This window comes from Psammomys obesus, unplaced genomic scaffold (genome assembly GCF_907164565.1).
Source record: "Psammomys obesus unplaced genomic scaffold, mPsaObe1.curated_primary_1811, whole genome shotgun sequence".
Taxonomy (NCBI): domain Eukaryota; kingdom Metazoa; phylum Chordata; class Mammalia; order Rodentia; family Muridae; genus Psammomys; species Psammomys obesus.
Window position 1 is genome coordinate 23,358,048 of NW_026596095.1, and position 14,972 is coordinate 23,373,019.

The 14,972-nt window shown below is 38.4% G+C and overlaps 1 protein-coding gene across 1 annotated transcript in view; it reads right to left on the minus strand.

The window, feature by feature from the left end:
* Window positions 1–14,972, minus strand: part of Bank1 (B cell scaffold protein with ankyrin repeats 1) — a 266,039-nt gene that overhangs the window by 188,854 nt on the left and 62,213 nt on the right. Inside the window, exons 4-5 of the mRNA XM_055628076.1 lie at window positions 10,672–10,823; window positions 3,672–3,810 (exon numbers count right to left, since the gene is read on the minus strand). Of these exons, the coding sequence (XP_055484051.1) occupies window positions 3,672–3,810; window positions 10,672–10,823 (291 nt within the window). The remainder of the gene's footprint in view (window positions 1–3,671; window positions 3,811–10,671; window positions 10,824–14,972) is intronic.

Below are 14,972 nucleotides of genomic sequence, written 5' to 3' on the forward strand. Positions count from 1 at the left end.
TGAAAGCTCAGCATAAGCGGCCATGTCTCCTGATGGACTTTTAATGATCTTTTCATGAGATATGAAGCTATAATTTATGTTATCTAGAGCACAGTTTCATAATTAATAAAAAGAGTCAATATTTTGTTCATACATTGCATATTTCTCTCAACTTTTAATTAGTCTCCTCCCTGCTGTTCAGTTTGTTTCCTCCTGGTATTGCGAGTACCAGAGGAACACTCTGTTTCTTCTGCATAGAAATTAGTTCATATTTCTAGTTGAAAACTTGAGCGTGCTTTTAAGACTTTGCTATAAGCTAGAACTGTAGTAATTTTAAATTGCATCGGTCGTATATACCATTAGGAAAAATTGGGTCCCTGGAAAAATCAAGTGATTAGAGAAACATTAAATTATTAAGCTGAAAAGATGGGGGTGGGACGCAGCAAACCAGAGGGCATTCTTACAGGTAAAAACCTCAGACTTTGATGCTGGAATAGGTCAAAGGGAAAGAAACGGTACCTAGTAAAAGAGGATGGAAATTTTCTTCCTTCTGAGCATCACTGAATATGGCACTGGATTTTTATCTATCTATCTATCTATCTATCTATCTATCTATCTATCTACTTACTTACTTACTTACTTTGGCACTGTTACCAGCTGAAAACATGTGGTAGGGGTGTTATCTCTTGTAAAATTAAAAAAAATATATTTATTCAGTTTAAGATTTAGCTCAGGTCAAGTTCCAGAAAGGAGTAGCACCATGTGGCAATCATCTTTCTTTCTTTCTTGCTTCACATAACATTCTTTATTTTCATCCAGCTTGTTTCATTTTCTATATGGTTGAGTAATATTCATACAAATTCACATAAGTTAGACATTTTCTTTATCTAGTTCTCTCTTAATGAGCATGGAGGTTGATTTCGTTCCTTGGCTATTGTGAACGGTTCTGCAATCGATATGAGAGAGCAGATTCCTCCTCCTCACAGTTATTTTTCCTTTGGGGTAGTTCCCTGATTGGAACTGCGGGATAGATTGCAAGGCTTTCTTCAGTTTTATGGAAGTATTTATGGAAGGCTTTCCTTCCATAATACTGTACTGCTATATTCTCACCAACAGTGTTCTCTCCTACACATCCTAATTAGGATTTGTTACTTTTTGTCTCTTTGGTAACAGCCTTTCTGATACAGGAAATGGTGAGCCATGATGCTGTCATTGTATTCTCTAACATTGGGGATCCTGAGCATTTTACCACATATTTTCTATCATTTCTTTTAAGTGTCTATTTATAGGATTTTCCTATTTTTTTTTTGTCATTGGAAATTTATACAACATATTTTGACCACACATTTCTCTTTCCTGTCTTCTCCCTTCTCCTTCCACGTCTATGTCTCCTTTCTCTCTCTTAAGGAAACAGGCAAGTAATAAAAACAGGAAATAAAACAGAATTTAAAAACAACAACAACAATAAAAGTATAAGACATAACAGTACTGCTCTGTTATTGAGTTTTATCTATTTTTTGGATAATAATCTCTTATCAAATAATTTATAAATACTTTCTCAACTGTTATAGCTGACTCTTGATTGCATCAATCATTTCTTTTGCTGTGTTAAAATTTTACTTTAATTTTATTTGTCTATTTTTGTATTTCTTGCCTATACTTTCAAGTATCTTATTTTTAAAAAGTTAACCCATCTCAGTGTTAAAATGTTTTAAAAAATTTCCTTTTAGTTGTTTCCCGACCTTTGTTGTATTGTATTCTTTCTCCCACTCCAGGGTTAAGTATAACAAGTAAAAACTGTAACTAATGTGGCTACTTTTATTTGACATCTTGATCCACTACTTGGGAAGTATTATTTAAATACTTCTTAATTTGTAATATTGGCCTTTCGTATTGATTTATTTTAACTAGATTTAGTTTGAAATCTGGTACTAATTACTCAGACATTATTGTTCATTAAATCATTTAAATATGTGACATAGAGTAATAGGGGCTGGGAACAAGAAAGTAAAAGAAGAGACAGAGAGAGCTCTTCCCATCACATTTACGCATGTTTCTCCACAACAAGGAGCCATGTCTGAATGTTCGCTTCTGGAAACTAAATTCCAATGAGTGAGGAATCCATAGAAGAGTTACTCACTTTAATAAACAATGCCTGCTTGTAAATGTAAATGAACTGTATAATCATGAGCTCAAGATTTACCTAACACACTTCACAATCATAAATATTTTCTATTTCCACATTTATAAGATTAAATACCTTTTTATATAAAATATTTACAAAGTTCATATAAAATAAAAACAAATAGTCTTACAATTAAAAAAACACTTCTTTTTATTTTCACTCTTTTAAATTTTGTGCATGTATGTACATCTGTGTGTGGGTACATGCATGTGAGTGCAGGTTCCTGTGGAAGCCAGAAGAGGGTGTCAGAGTCCCAGGAGCTGGAAATATAGGAAGTTGTGAGCAGGGAATCTGTGCTGGGAATCAACCTTGGGTCTTCAGTGAGAGCGGTATGTATTCTTAACTATTCAACCATCTCTCCAGCACCAAGTATTTCTCCATTTATGTAAAAACTTTCCAAAATTTATAAGTTAATTTTTATTTTACTATAAGTGTAATGAACTGTAAGCACTTTTGGCTATTCTGTGTAAAATTTGGAATTCAACACAGCTTAGCATAGAGCAAAGATGAGTAATCAAATGATTAACTTCACAAATAATATAAGAAAATGAGAAAAAAATATCTGTTGAAGTGCTGTCATGATTAGAAAATACAGCGGTCTTTCCTGAGACTCATACTCCAACCAAGTACCATGCATGGAGATAACCTAGAACCCCTGCACAGATGAAGCCCATGGCAGTTCAGTGTCCAAGTGGGTTCCATAGTAATGGGAATAGGGACTGTCTCTGACATGAACTGATTGGCCTGCTCTTTGATCACCTCCCCCTGAGGGAAGAGCAACCTTACCAGGCCACAGAAGAAGACAATGCAGCCACTCCTGATGAGACCGAACAGACTAGGATCAGAAGGAAGAAAAGGAAACCCTCCCCTACCAGTGGACTTGGGGAGGGGAGTGTGTGGCAAAGGGGGAGGAAGGGAGGAATTGGGAGGGAAGGAGGGAGAGAAATAGAGGGGGGATACAAAGTAAATAAAGTATAATTAAAATAAAAAAGATAATAAAAAAGAAATAAATGTATTTTATTTAAAAGTAAAAAATAAAACAACAACAACAAAAACCAAACAAAAAAGAAAATACTGAAAAAGAATTATGTTTTACAAAACAGCCAAAAATTTTCCAATGCTAGGAATGGAGACAGAAGTAAAGGAAACAAAATTCTTTACTAAAAATTAAATATCAGTGGATCCTCATGTTACATAAGGAAATATTTTAATTCTGTATTTAATAGCTACTATATGTCAAAATATTCTCCACTGACATATTTAATGATGTTCGATGTTACTGGTTGCCATTTCCCTAAATGGTATACAAACCAAGTTCTAAAGATTTACACAATCTCACTTTTGCAAATCAGATTAATAATAACAATGTTGACCACGTGAGAATTAACACAGGAAGCACCTGCAGAGCAAACTCGGTTTCTGTAGGGAAGTGAAACCATTTATCATAAATCACAGGAAAGGACCTCAGGGAGAGGCTTTATTCTTATTAAAACACAGAAATTCTCACCTGCAGCTTTCATTTGCCAGACGCCCTTATTCCACTGTGCTGGCCGTGTTCGGAGGCACTTGCTGTGTGATATAAATTCAACTTCCAGAATTTCACCAATTAGGTCATCTTTCAACAGAATGAATATCTCTCCAGGATTCTTAAGGTAAAAATGCTATATGTTAAGCATTTCAAAGATTTGTTCTTCACCAAAGTGCCTGCTACATTAGTGATCAAAATCTTACACTGTCAGTAAATAAGTCTGCCCTATTTGTGTTTTCAACCATGTCCAGATATAAACACATAAACGCCTGGCTCGTTGCATTTTACATTTATCACTTTGATATCTATCAAATCCTCTTCCATCCCCAAACCATGCTTTGCAACTGAGAAACAGTGAGAACATAAGTTATGTAATTTACCCTTGCCTCTTCCTGTACCTGGCTTCCCACTGTAGGGTATCAAACCCATTATACAGACTAGCAGATTGACAGTAATTAAGCCAGCAGGCAATTCCTTTCCCAAGGACATTCTCTTGACATTTTAACAGTTTCATTTCCCTTTCTCTGTATGTGTGTGTATGTGTGTGTGTGTATGTGTGTGTGTGTTTGTGTGAGTGTTAGTGTGTATGTGTGAAAACAAATTTAACTTTAGGACCTCTAGCAATTAAAATATAATAAAAAATCTTAATGTTGTATAGCTCCACAGTTTGTATAGTAGAATTTCTCTGGGTATTTGCTTACTTTAGGGACCATGAGGGCTTCTGAGATGATGAAAGTTACACGACTAAAAATTTCAAGCTTTAATTATGTTGGAGAAGTGTGATCTGTGAACAAAGGTAATAATATGGAGACCACAGTTTGGGGACTAAATCCAGAACAATTACTGCAATTGGGAAGAGTGCAGTTAATATAGACATTAAGAATGGATAAACACTTTTGGATGTCCATCTCTTTTATAGACATTATGATAAACACCTTTTCTATAAAGACATTTTCTTGAACCCAAATAGATATCCACACATATGTACACATAAGCACACACATATTCATACAAATAGACAGACACGTGTATGCATGCAGTGCATACACACACACATAAATACACAAGCACAGACAGGCTCACACACACATGTATACACGCTCACACACACCCTGAAATGGAGAAAACTACAGCTGTTCTCTGTCACAAGCAGAGCAATTTAGGATTATATTATAAAAACTGTTAGGAATTATAGGGCTGGAGAGATGGCTCAGTGGTTAAGAACACTGCCATTCCGAAGGACCCGGGTTCAATTCCCAGCACCCACATGGTAGCTTACAACTGTCTGTAATGCCCATAAAATAAAGTTAGATAAATAAATAAAGTGCAATTCTTTAAAAAAAATTATATAACTTTCAAATCCACATCATTCCTTATATTCTGCTTTTCGACTCTGAAAAGTGAAATATTTTATGACTGTCTCTGCTATCATCTCTTAAAAGCTGTTGTCATAGTAAATTCATCCTGACGATATATAGGAAACTCGCTGATATGCTTTCATGATATCATATATATTAAAAAGCTATCGATTTAAATTTTCTTACAGTGTTGTTGCTTTAGGCAGGATCTCACGCTCATAAAACTTACATCTTACAATGTTATACCAAGGCCTTTCTACAAGTGGTATGTTAATACGCTCAATCATTTACCTGACACCAGGTACACTTTAGGCATCGCCCATCCGTCACAGTCACAACCCAAATATTTATCCAAGTTTGATTTAATTTTCTCTTTAACAGCTATACACAAAGAGAACAGATCCTGCCTCAAAGAAATTATTATCATTGCATCTTAACTGTCCTTGCCTCTGGGATATAACATGTCAGGAGATAAGGAACATGGTCCCATCTGCTCTTCCCATGTCCAACATCCTCACATCTGTCACCTCAACCCCGAACAATGACTTCACACTCCATTTTGGCTCTAGCCTTCAGTAGCCAGGGTTTAAGATTCTTCAGCGTTCTTTTCAGTGCCTAAGCCACGCCTTGTTCAACTCTATAAAGTTGATAAGCACAGGCATGCTCTCCAAACATTTTCTTCTCTAAGCTGGCTCATCCATTCTCAATCATGGGCAGCCCCATGTGTGCTGGTTCCTGTGCGTCAGACCTCCTCCCTAATAGAGGGCAGGACTCCACCTTTCAACCATTCCAGCGAAAATTCCAAACACAAGACAGCCTAAATGAAGTACCCAAATCTTCATTTGTACCAGCTAAGACCTGAGCAGTCACACAGGCCCTACAGGGCCCTGCCATTGGTTTGATGTGCTAAATGCAAACTAATCTGAACAAATGGCTTGGCATTTTCGTTTTGTACTGCAGGTAAGGCAGCTGGTCCTGCTTACAGATGATGTTGCTCTGTTGACCATCTCTTTTTTTCCCTCTTCCTCCTCATAGCTATGCCTTCTACCAAAGTCTAACTCGGATTTTGTAGTATACTTCCTCCCGTTTTTAGCTTGCAAGAATTTTAGAACTTTCAAGTGAGCACTAACTCCTCTACAGCTGCCTTTCGGCCATTACTAAGCCAAGCTTGCTCTTCTTTGTTAGTTCTCCTCATCCAAGATACTCTGATAGCATTTTTAAATTTTTACAAAATGTTTATATCTTCTGAGAATTATGGACACAACACGTCCTCTGATGTTCTAAAAATTAAAATGAAATACGTCTGTATAAAGATGACAAGTTTTGAACTGAGTAAGCTGGGCTCTATTCCTTACCGCCCTCCACGCTGGCCTTATATATACCTGCGTCTCCCTGCAGTCAGCAGCCTAACCCAAGAGAAGATCTGTCTTCAGTTGCATGGGCACATTTGATCCAAGGAGAAAGAGTTAGGATGTTCAAATGGCATAAATTTGGGTTTTTGTTTTTTTTTTTTTTTTAGTCAATCATGAAGCTGCCATTTAGTGCTTCTCACCCCTGTGTTGGTGCCCTTTATTGAGGGGAGGAGGGGTCTAAGAATTCAGAGAGAATAGGTTATGATCACCACTATTGTAAACGCTAAAGGCTGCTGTATTTTTCACAAAACTTAAAATTTTATCAAAAGGACTGTGGTTTGGTCTATAATGAAGCATGTATGTAGTGGGTGTTGGGATTGGGAAACAGGCATCCCCAGGGGACCTGACATCAGGCATCTGTGAAGCCAACTCCAGAATCAGTGGCGACAGGACCACCTGGCAAATGGACCACCTGTGGCAAACACCTGTTCGTTCTGCACATGCACTGGCTCACCTTATAAAAGGACTCGCCCCTCCTTCTCTTTCTCTCCCTCTTTCCCCACCTCACCCAGAGACAGTCTCTGTGGCCCCTCCCTTCCCCTAATAAAACCTCTCATGTGGAACCTGTGGCGTGATTTATGAACCAGCCATATATCTCTGCCACACAACCCTAACACTGGGGTTTTCCTAGGGTCTTTGGGCTGAAATTTAAACACAAGTAGAAGATTGAGATTCCAGTACATCACTGTTACCCCACTAAGGCTTTTGCACAGTGACCTATTGTTTTTCATACATTTGTGACTAATTTTTGTTAAGAGATGCCTGCTCAACAAAGATAAGTTCATGGGATTGTTAAACTTACTGCATAGGCTTCTGCAGTTGACACCAATCTGTCCCATACCAGCAGAGACAGAATTAAAAAAAAAAAAAAAGGGAAGAACAGCGATATGAAGGTTCTTCCACACAGATAAAACAAGACGAAGAAAAGAAGCCTACTCTCAACTATTTTTTAGGTCAGTGCTTCTGCAAAGGACATAGAGACATCCCTACCAAATCCTTGATGGGGACTCACAGCAATAGCAGGAGAGGTGAGAGATTGGAGGATAGTGCTTCTGGAAACCTTATGTAAAAGGTGTGAAAGGCGTTAGTGGAATTGCTACTAAAGATCTGACATTTCTCACAAAGCAAGTGAGTTCAGGACAATTGTGACAACTTCACAGACGCCACAGAAAGGAGCATGAGCTCTTGGTGTCACCATTAGGCAGAAGTGATGGTGACTCATTCGTTGTAGGTGTACACCAGGAGACAAGATTTAACTTCAGTAGAATTGCTACTTTGGATAAGATAAGCTACTGTCTGTCATGAGTATTATGTAACAGACTTTTTAGCTTCTGGGTTTCTATCAACTAGATGTCAGTGGTGATTGTGACAATCAGAGATGCTTGCACAATTGCTTATCATCTCCCCATATAAAAAAAAGGTAGACCTCTTCCCGGTGGAGAACTACTATCCATGGGAATTTGCCAAAGACTTTCATAGAGTCACATCTTTGACTGTGGGCAGAACATGCAAAAAGATACTGATCTAGATACCATCAACGAACTAACTCCTTCCATGTGAATTTCATCAGAAAGGTGAAAATGACTGCATTATTTGAACAATAGATACCTTTTGCAGACTTAACAACATATTGCCTATATCTGTCACTCACAATGCAAAAATCCAGAGTAATATGCTACAAAACCAAATTCCTAAGCTATAAACAAATAAAAAGGCTCTATATTAAAATACAATGAAGTATGCAATTCTAAGAAAACTTAAAGAAAGGATGTACACAGAAGCCAGTTGAGGCTTACACAGAAAACCCACTTATTTCTTTCTCAAAGAGTTAGGAAACAACCCTTATAAAGAAAACAATGGATCAATTCTAAAGAGAACATTTTTCTCCTGTTTTGAAGCAGCACAAGATTGTCAAGGTTTAGGGATTGATAGTCTGTGGACACAAAGGTTGTGGGAAAGGTTACACAGTGGAAGGATCAATGCTTGCCAGCTCCTGGGATCATAGGCAGGGAACAGCTTAGAGCTCCAACTCAGTTAGCAATTTACGGAATCTGCTTCCACAGAACAGAACAGATGGTGAGCTGAAATGATGGTGAGCTGAAATACCTAGGAGGCAGGTCCACAGACCAAGCCACTATAAGGGGAGGAGCATGGGGCAGGGGCGGGGTTGGGAGGCAGCAAGTAAGCTAATTCTCATCAAAGGGAAGGAAGTCTGTGCCGCTATTGGACACTTGGCCAAGTCTGCATGGTGGACACATAGAACTGCAAAATGGGTTTAACAGTGCTAGGTGTGAATGAGGCTCACTTCCATTTACCTAGAAACTGTCAGGGCTAGCACTGATAAACTCTGGAAGTTTTTGGGTTCCAGAGAAAGCTCAGTTATCACTTTTAGAAGAAGGGGCATTGGTCTCTGCTCTGTGCCTACCCACTACCTAGAAGACTTCCCAGAAATGAGGTGAAGTTCAAAGGTTGTCATTTCAGAAAATTGGCATATACTGAGCATTCTCCAGGGAAACCAGAAACACAATTTTCACTCAGCTGGAACCAAATGGTCTTTTCTGTGGTGCTTGGCAACAGTATATGGATTCAAATTATACTAAGATATACTTACTGAGAGCTCAAGATTTGTCTGAGATAACTATTTTGGGTCCAAAGGATGAGATTATTTTGAAATTTTGGAATATGATGCTGGGTTTAAGATGTTTTATATGATCTTATAACTTCTAGGATTTTTTTTTAGACAGTAGGGTTCTCAAGAGAGATTTGATATTGAAATAATCTAACTTTACAAGGTCCTGAAATAATTCTATCCACATCCATAAAAGTAAAATAAAATAAAAAAGCCCATGACTGATCTATTGAAAGGACCCCAGACTATTCTTCTGAATAAGGTATGTCTGCTTAAGGGCAACTGAAGCTTGCTATTAGACTTCAATATTTTGTATAACTAGTAAGGGGAGAGTTTTTAATACCCAAATTATACTGCAGCAGATATTTTTAAAATCAGCTATTTAGACTCATTGCATAACTCCTGGGAAACTATTTTTACTCTTAGAGTTATTTTATTTCCTGCTTTGATTTCATCTATTTGAGACTAAATCACATTGCTTTTATTACCATTTTTCCCTGTTTCTTCTATTGTTTCTGACTCCATAGTTGCAGCCAGCTTTGGCTATTTAGCCTTTTCCTGCCCAATGTAAGCTACCTATTTTTTTGGCTGTGGTAACTTCTCTTTGCCTATACATATATGCCTGGTATCTCACAAGTATACAGTGCAAATTCCCGGCATGTCTGTGGCCGTGTCTGAGTGGTTCTTCTTCCTCTATAACTGACAGTAATGTGATGTAAATGAGCAAGTCTTTTGCTATAACAGCTTGCTGGGTGGAAGTAGGCGATTTAAATATCAGCAACCTACAGAATGTTCAGCTTCTCTGACCACAGGGTTGAGGGGCCAACATCAGCAGCCATCAAGAGACCTCCTGATAGCAGGTCATGTAAATCCTTTTATAGATGCACTATATTTTTTTTGCACCTCCCAAAAGGCTTTTTTATTCTGTTGGCTTTCCACCCAAGAACAACCATATGTATTGAGATCCTGCACTGAGACTCAAGCTCTTCCAGTGGTTTCTTTTAGTGGACCAATCAACGAAAGGCACAGGAAAAGAAACATCAGGAATGCTTTTATTTTGTTACTTTCTCCAAATCTTCCCCTCTAACTGTACACTTATTCCTGAGAGATTTATTATTCCACCTTGTATGATGTCACCATTCAATAATACATGTACAATTTTAAAATGGTCGTCAAAAATGAATGATTTTAAGTACTATTCAACAGTGGATTGAAAAATAATTTTTAATAAATATTTAAAGGAAATATTTTAAGGAAAATAAAATATTTAATCTGCTTATTGTTAAATCAATTTATTAAATGTAGCTTAGTATATGTAGTAGGTAGGTATCTTTTTAAAGTGTCAGGTCACATTTGCTTAAAAAGCATAATAAAATAAAAGCATTTGGACATTCTCTGGTGTACAATTATTCAACAAATCTATATGAAATGTCTACTGGGTGCTAGATATTATTCTAGGTTCTGAGGATGTAGTTGTGAAAAAGCATAAACTAAAATGCTAGCTTAACTGGGAATCACATCACAGTGATATGTGGTGTTTACGAAAACAGGGCACTTAAATAAAGGCCACCATCACTGACCTCACATGGAATTTCCCCTGGAAGCACTAGAGCCTGAGGTACAGATGGTCTTGAAGTTTCCAAGTCATCAGTTTGCTTCTGTCCACTTGTTTTCTCAGAATAGTTTGCTCTTAAGTCTGTTTGAATGCTGACTTCAAGGTAGTCTTCAGGACCTGGAAAAGTTTTCATAAATGCATGTTACTATCATTCCATCCCCTGCTAAAAGACCAAGTGCTGTAGAATAAATTTCATCAGTACAGAACTGAGGCTAGGACAATTTGAAACAATAATCTTAATTATTAAGACAATATTTCTTGATTAAATACTATTGTAACAGTTGTGACTAAGCCACATCAGTTATATGATTATATGTTCGTCTGCTTGTCAAATGTTCACAAAATTCCAAATATCACAGTTTTTTATTGCTATTAATAAACCAGCAGAATATTAGAAAATTCATTTCCCATGACAATTATAAAGAAAAAGTTCAGTTGGAATAATTTAAGCCGAAGTAATAACTTGTATATACATATTCAAATTTCTGAGAACTAATTATAAGCTCGGAAAGGCTATTCCATCTGTAATCCCAAAATTTTCGAGAGGGAAAAGGTAGTTATGATAAAAGTTCAAGTCCAGCCTGGGTTACATAATGAGTTCCAGGAGAGGCTGGGCTAAACTATAATTATAGAACAAGTATTAAGTAAAATAACTGTCCCTACTAGGTTTAATGTTGGAATACACAGCTGGCTGGATGACCTAGCAGTTCAGAGCCCTTATTGCTGTTCCAGAAGACCCAAGTTCAGTTCCAGCACTCTATCTAGCAGCTCACAACTTCCTGTGACTCTAGCTCCAGGGTATCTGCTGACTTCTGGCCTCCTTAGACACTCATACATATGTGCATCTCCTTACACAGATACATGTGCACAGAAATAAAAATAGTGAAATATGGGTGTTCATAATTAGTTCCATTCAATTCAAATGAATTATCTATGGAAAAATCTAGGAATAATGAAATATTTTAGTATGGTTTCAGAGCTTAAAGATGGGTAAAGTGACTGGTGTTTGCCTTGTTTAACATACAGTAACAGCACTTACTCTCAGTTATCCATTGTTCTCAGTTGAAGAAAAAAGGTGATAAATAATGAGCCCCCCCTTTTTAACTGCACATTGTCTTAATACCTAAAGTGTATTTATTCAGATCATTTTGGAATTGGGATTTTCAGAATGAGGTCATATCTGTAACTTTTAGAATCACCTCAAAGTATCACTCATACTCCACCCCCCAAAAATGGGGGGGGGGATTGCAAAATAAAAAAGGTGTCACTACAAAAACTGGACTGGGAAAGTGAAAAAAAGCTTGGCTTTCCAGCATGGGGTCTTGCTTTTGTATTGATGAAATCTTTATGTCACCAGACAGGGCTATTGTGCCATTATAAAGACAGTGTCAAGACCATGTCACAAAAGTCAACAGTATCCAGCTCATCAAAGATAACCAACCATCACCAATCCCAGCCAGTATGAGTGACTGCTTCTTTCCTATTCCTGCATTTGTGTCTTTTCTTCTGCCTTCAGATAGGGGAAGCCACCCTTCCCAGTTTATACCTAGGAGTTTTTTGGCTTCGGTGCTGAAAATACCATATGCCAGGAAACCCTCTACCTCACCTCAGTCCAAACAAACTGGAGCAGTTGTCTTCCTTCTAAGTAAAGTTGTTAATATGTAAAACCATAGAATTACACTGTGACAGATTAGAGGGACCCAACTCTTCTCGTGGGTCTTTAGCCAAGAATTTTGCACTGCTAGGTACTGTTAGGAATAGCGTTGCTACTGGTATCTCTGTTCGCTTTCCCTGGGAATAAACAAAACTGACTCCAGCAGGCATCTGGCCCCTTAAATGGCTCCTAACAGATCCTTACCTTATGGAGGTTGCTATGAGTATGGAGCTTTCAACTATATTACACCCCTCTAGGTGACCCAATCTAAGGTCATGATGGTCACCTGGCTGCTTTGAACATTTCAAAGATGACCGGAGGAAGTTCAAGCTGCCGTGGGAACACTGGAACCGCCAATGCTGATGCCACTTCAGCAAGAGTCATGACGTTATCCATACCTAAGTACTCCAGCCTTCAGTGGCTAGAAAACTTATCTTTATACTTGATAAGCTCTGTTGAGGTCATCTGAGGCTGTTCCAATGTTTCCTCGCCCTAGCTGCTTTCGATCATGTCATAACATGACATGCTCTAGTAAGGTAAGGGAGATGGGGAGTAACACCCTAGTGAATCAGCAGACAGTTTATGATCAAAAGGAAAAAAAAGATCTGGCCTATATGAGGCCTGTGGTTGGTATGGAATCTGTGAGGATTAAACTGTAACGCATGCCATGATGGATGGAATTATAATCTTAGCACAGGTGTGTCCTGGCTTTCTTAGCTGTATTAGGAGCTACTCTTTTGGAGGCTTATCACCTACATATTGATGTCACCCTTACCTCCAGCATTGGAATCATTAAGTTGCCAACTAAATCAGTTGTTCTCAACCTTCCAAATGTAATACAGTTTCTTGTGTTGTGGTTACCCCGCAACCATAAAATTATTTTCATTGTTATTTCATAACAGTAATTTTGCTACTGCTATGAATTGTAATGTATCTATGTTTTCCAGTGGTCATGGTGACCCCTGTGAAAGGGTAGTTTATTTCTCAAAGGGTCACGACTCCACAGCTTGAAAACCACTGTCCTAAATGGTTTTTTGTGGCCACTTGTCTTATCACAGGCAGTGCAGAGAAGACTCCAGTCGCTTCCAGAACTAGATTTGGCAGCATTTGGGAGGAAGAAAGACTGTTTCTCCAACCAAGGACCATGTATGGATATAACCTAGAACCCTTGCTTGGATGTAGCCCATAGTAGCTCAGTATCCAAGTGGGTTCCCTAGTAAGGGGAACAAGGACTATTTCTGACATGAACTCAATGGCTAGCTCTTTGACCCACCTCCCCCCCAAATCAAGGGAGGAACAGTCTTGCTAGGCCACAGAGGAAGACATTGCAGCCAGTCCTGAAGATACCTGATAAGCTAGGGTCAGATGGAAGGGAAGGAGGACCTCCCCAATCAGTAGACTTAGAAAGGGGCAGGGAGGAGATGAGGGAGAGAGGGTGGAATTGGGAAGGAATGAGGAAGGAGGCTACGGCTGGGATACTAAGTAAATAACCTGTGATTAAGATAAAAAATAAAAATTATAATAAAAAATTAAAAAAAAAACTATATGGAATATTTGCTATACAAACAAAAGAGGAGAGCTGTGAGTTAGGTCATGAGAAAAAGAAAAAAGAAAAACATTTCTGAGAACCCAGGAAAAAGGCCAGAATATCCAGAGCTCAGAGAAAGAGGAGGCACTGTAAAAGGATTCAGAGTGGCTGAGCGTAAAGGGCCAGAAGCTAAGACCACTAAGAACTGGGAGCGTATTGAGAAACAGAGACTGTGAGCATCCAAAGGTGGGATGCCCTGAGACTATGAAGACTGACAGTCCCCAAAGCTGGAGGTGTAAGAGGGCTACCAAGCTTTCAAAAGCTTGGGGTTTCAGTATCCAAAGTCCAGGAGCTGGAACTCTTAACTAACTGTTCAGTATTGTCAGCTGAAGCCTAAACCAATAAGCCTATGCCCTAATAATCTAAAACAGTGGTTTCCAACCTGTGGGTTGCAACCACTTTCGGGGTGAAATGACCCTTTTATAGGGTTTGCTTAGGACTACTTACATATTAGATATTTATATTATTATTCAAAACAGTAGCAAAAATACAGTTATGAAGTAGCAATGAAAATAATTTCATAGTTGGGGTCATCAGAACACGAGGAACTATAATAAGGGGTCTCAGCATAGGGAGACTGAGAACCACTTACCTAAAACAATATGTCTTTGATATTAAAAGATTAAAACTATATACCTTTAGTGCTTAAAGGCTGAGAGCTCTAAGCTTCTGAGCTTAGAAGCCCAGGTATAAGGCCCACAACACAAAAGATGTTGCTTAATTCCTATCTCTGCGTATACTGCCTGCTTAGAGTATTCTAGAATGTAGTGCTCTAGGCAAATCGGCTGTCATCTTCATTAGATCTGCTGTGCCTGTTTGCAGGAAAAGATCTTGACCATCACTAGCTAACCTGTCGGTACCAACGTTCCATCACAGAAGAAGTGACTGGGAAGCCTGGGCCACTCCCTCTGCACTTCCCATTTGCATACCGTTCTGCCCTAATTGCTTGTGGTATCTGGGTCTCAGTCAGTACTAGGTATGCAGGCTGGCAAAGGTCCACTGAAAGGGAGAATATCAGCTGTGG